Below are 1,457 nucleotides of genomic sequence, written 5' to 3' on the forward strand. Positions count from 1 at the left end.
ATGGCGGCAGCAGCAACAATACTACAGTGAGAATAAAAGTTAAGCCTTCTTTCTTTGCTTGAACATTTGGGCGGCGTTATGCAATCTTCCCACATCGTGATGTAGACATGTGGGGCGTGTTAGAACGAGGCGTTTTAGGTAGGCGTGGCTGACTCTTAACTTTTATAAAGAATATCTCTTTGTGTTTGAGACTTTAGTCTTTGCAACTTTACAGATCTTCTTTATGCACCAAGAGCTTGTAACACTCCAAAGAGAAAGGAAAACTCGCATCATATGACCCCTTTAATGTTGCTTTAGTGACTAAACAAAAAGTTTGTTCGTGAAATAGCAACACTGACTTCTCAGTTCGCTGTAATTGTTGTTCTTGATTTATTCAGATGCTAGTCCAGATTATTTGGTGACCGGAACTCATCCGTATCCATCTGCTCCGGGTAAGAGCGTTTAATCCTGAGAGCATTTAAATCAGTTACACAGAACTGGCCTAATGGAGTTTTTTTTCCTCCTAATGTTTTCAGGAGTGGCCCTCACTGCAGATACACAGCTGCAGAAGATGCCCAGTGAAGCAGGTGTTCACTCCATGGCTCTGGCTCTTCCTCCCGCTCAAGCAAGGTGAAAAACTAAACACACACCCTTCATAACTGATTCTAAATTTGGTGTCTTTTTAATATCCTGATGAAATTGCGAATTGAAAATAAAAAGGGCTTTCAGGATTGCTGTGCTTGTTTCTATGGCCCAAGTGCATGTTATAAGCGACTCAAATGCGGAGGTGAGCTTGTGTGCATTTACTGCAAACCTCTGACGGCTGCTCGCGTTTTAAAAGTACACAATGTAGCTCGTCACCTTGTAACACCCAGTGCATGAGGGATGGGCGATACCCCTTATTTTGTTTTCGATACGATACCGATATTTTTCAAGGCAGTATCGTCGATATCGATACCGATTCGATACTTCTGCACTAAACTTTTAAATTATGAAATTTATTAAATTATTAAATTATTAAATTACTAAGAGTAAAATGGGTAATGAAAACCACTTAACTTTATGTTGAAAACGCATTTTAGCCCGTTTAATCCCAAATTTTTCCCAGACATGAAAATATCCAAATGATGTGTCATTAGTAACCCTTTGAAATAATCAATAATTTTTTTTTTGGGAAAAGTGTGTGAAAAACCATTTAATCAAGCCAGTGTTCTTTAAAGGGGTCCTATTATGCTCTTTTACAAAGTCTTGATTTTGTTTTGGGGGTGTACTAGAACATGCTCTCATGCTTGGTGGTTCGAAGAACTCATTATTTTTCACATAATTTACATTATTACAACACCTTTCTCACCAGCCTGACACAGATTAGTTCCGGCTTTGATGAAGGTCCGCCTTCCGAAAAACAAAATGTGTTGTGATTGGTTAGCTGTCCCGGTGCGCTGTGATTGGCGAACAGCTTAGACAGTGTTTCATTACTG

The 1,457-nt window shown here is 39.4% G+C and overlaps 1 protein-coding gene across 1 annotated transcript in view; it reads left to right on the plus strand.

Annotated features, from left to right (window-relative positions):
- Nucleotides 1-1,457, plus strand: part of LOC107757621 (pleiotropic regulator 1-like) — a 16,660-nt gene that overhangs the window by 8,055 nt on the left and 7,148 nt on the right. Inside the window, exons 4-5 of the mRNA XM_016575156.1 lie at nt 378-431; nt 516-609. Coding sequence (XP_016430642.1) covers nt 378-431; nt 516-609 — 148 coding nt within the window. The remainder of the gene's footprint in view (nt 1-377; nt 432-515; nt 610-1,457) is intronic.

This window comes from Sinocyclocheilus rhinocerous, unplaced genomic scaffold, assembly GCF_001515625.1.
Source record: "Sinocyclocheilus rhinocerous isolate Xijiao unplaced genomic scaffold, SAMN03320098_v1.1 scaffold323, whole genome shotgun sequence".
Lineage (NCBI taxonomy): Eukaryota > Metazoa > Chordata > Actinopteri > Cypriniformes > Cyprinidae > Sinocyclocheilus > Sinocyclocheilus rhinocerous.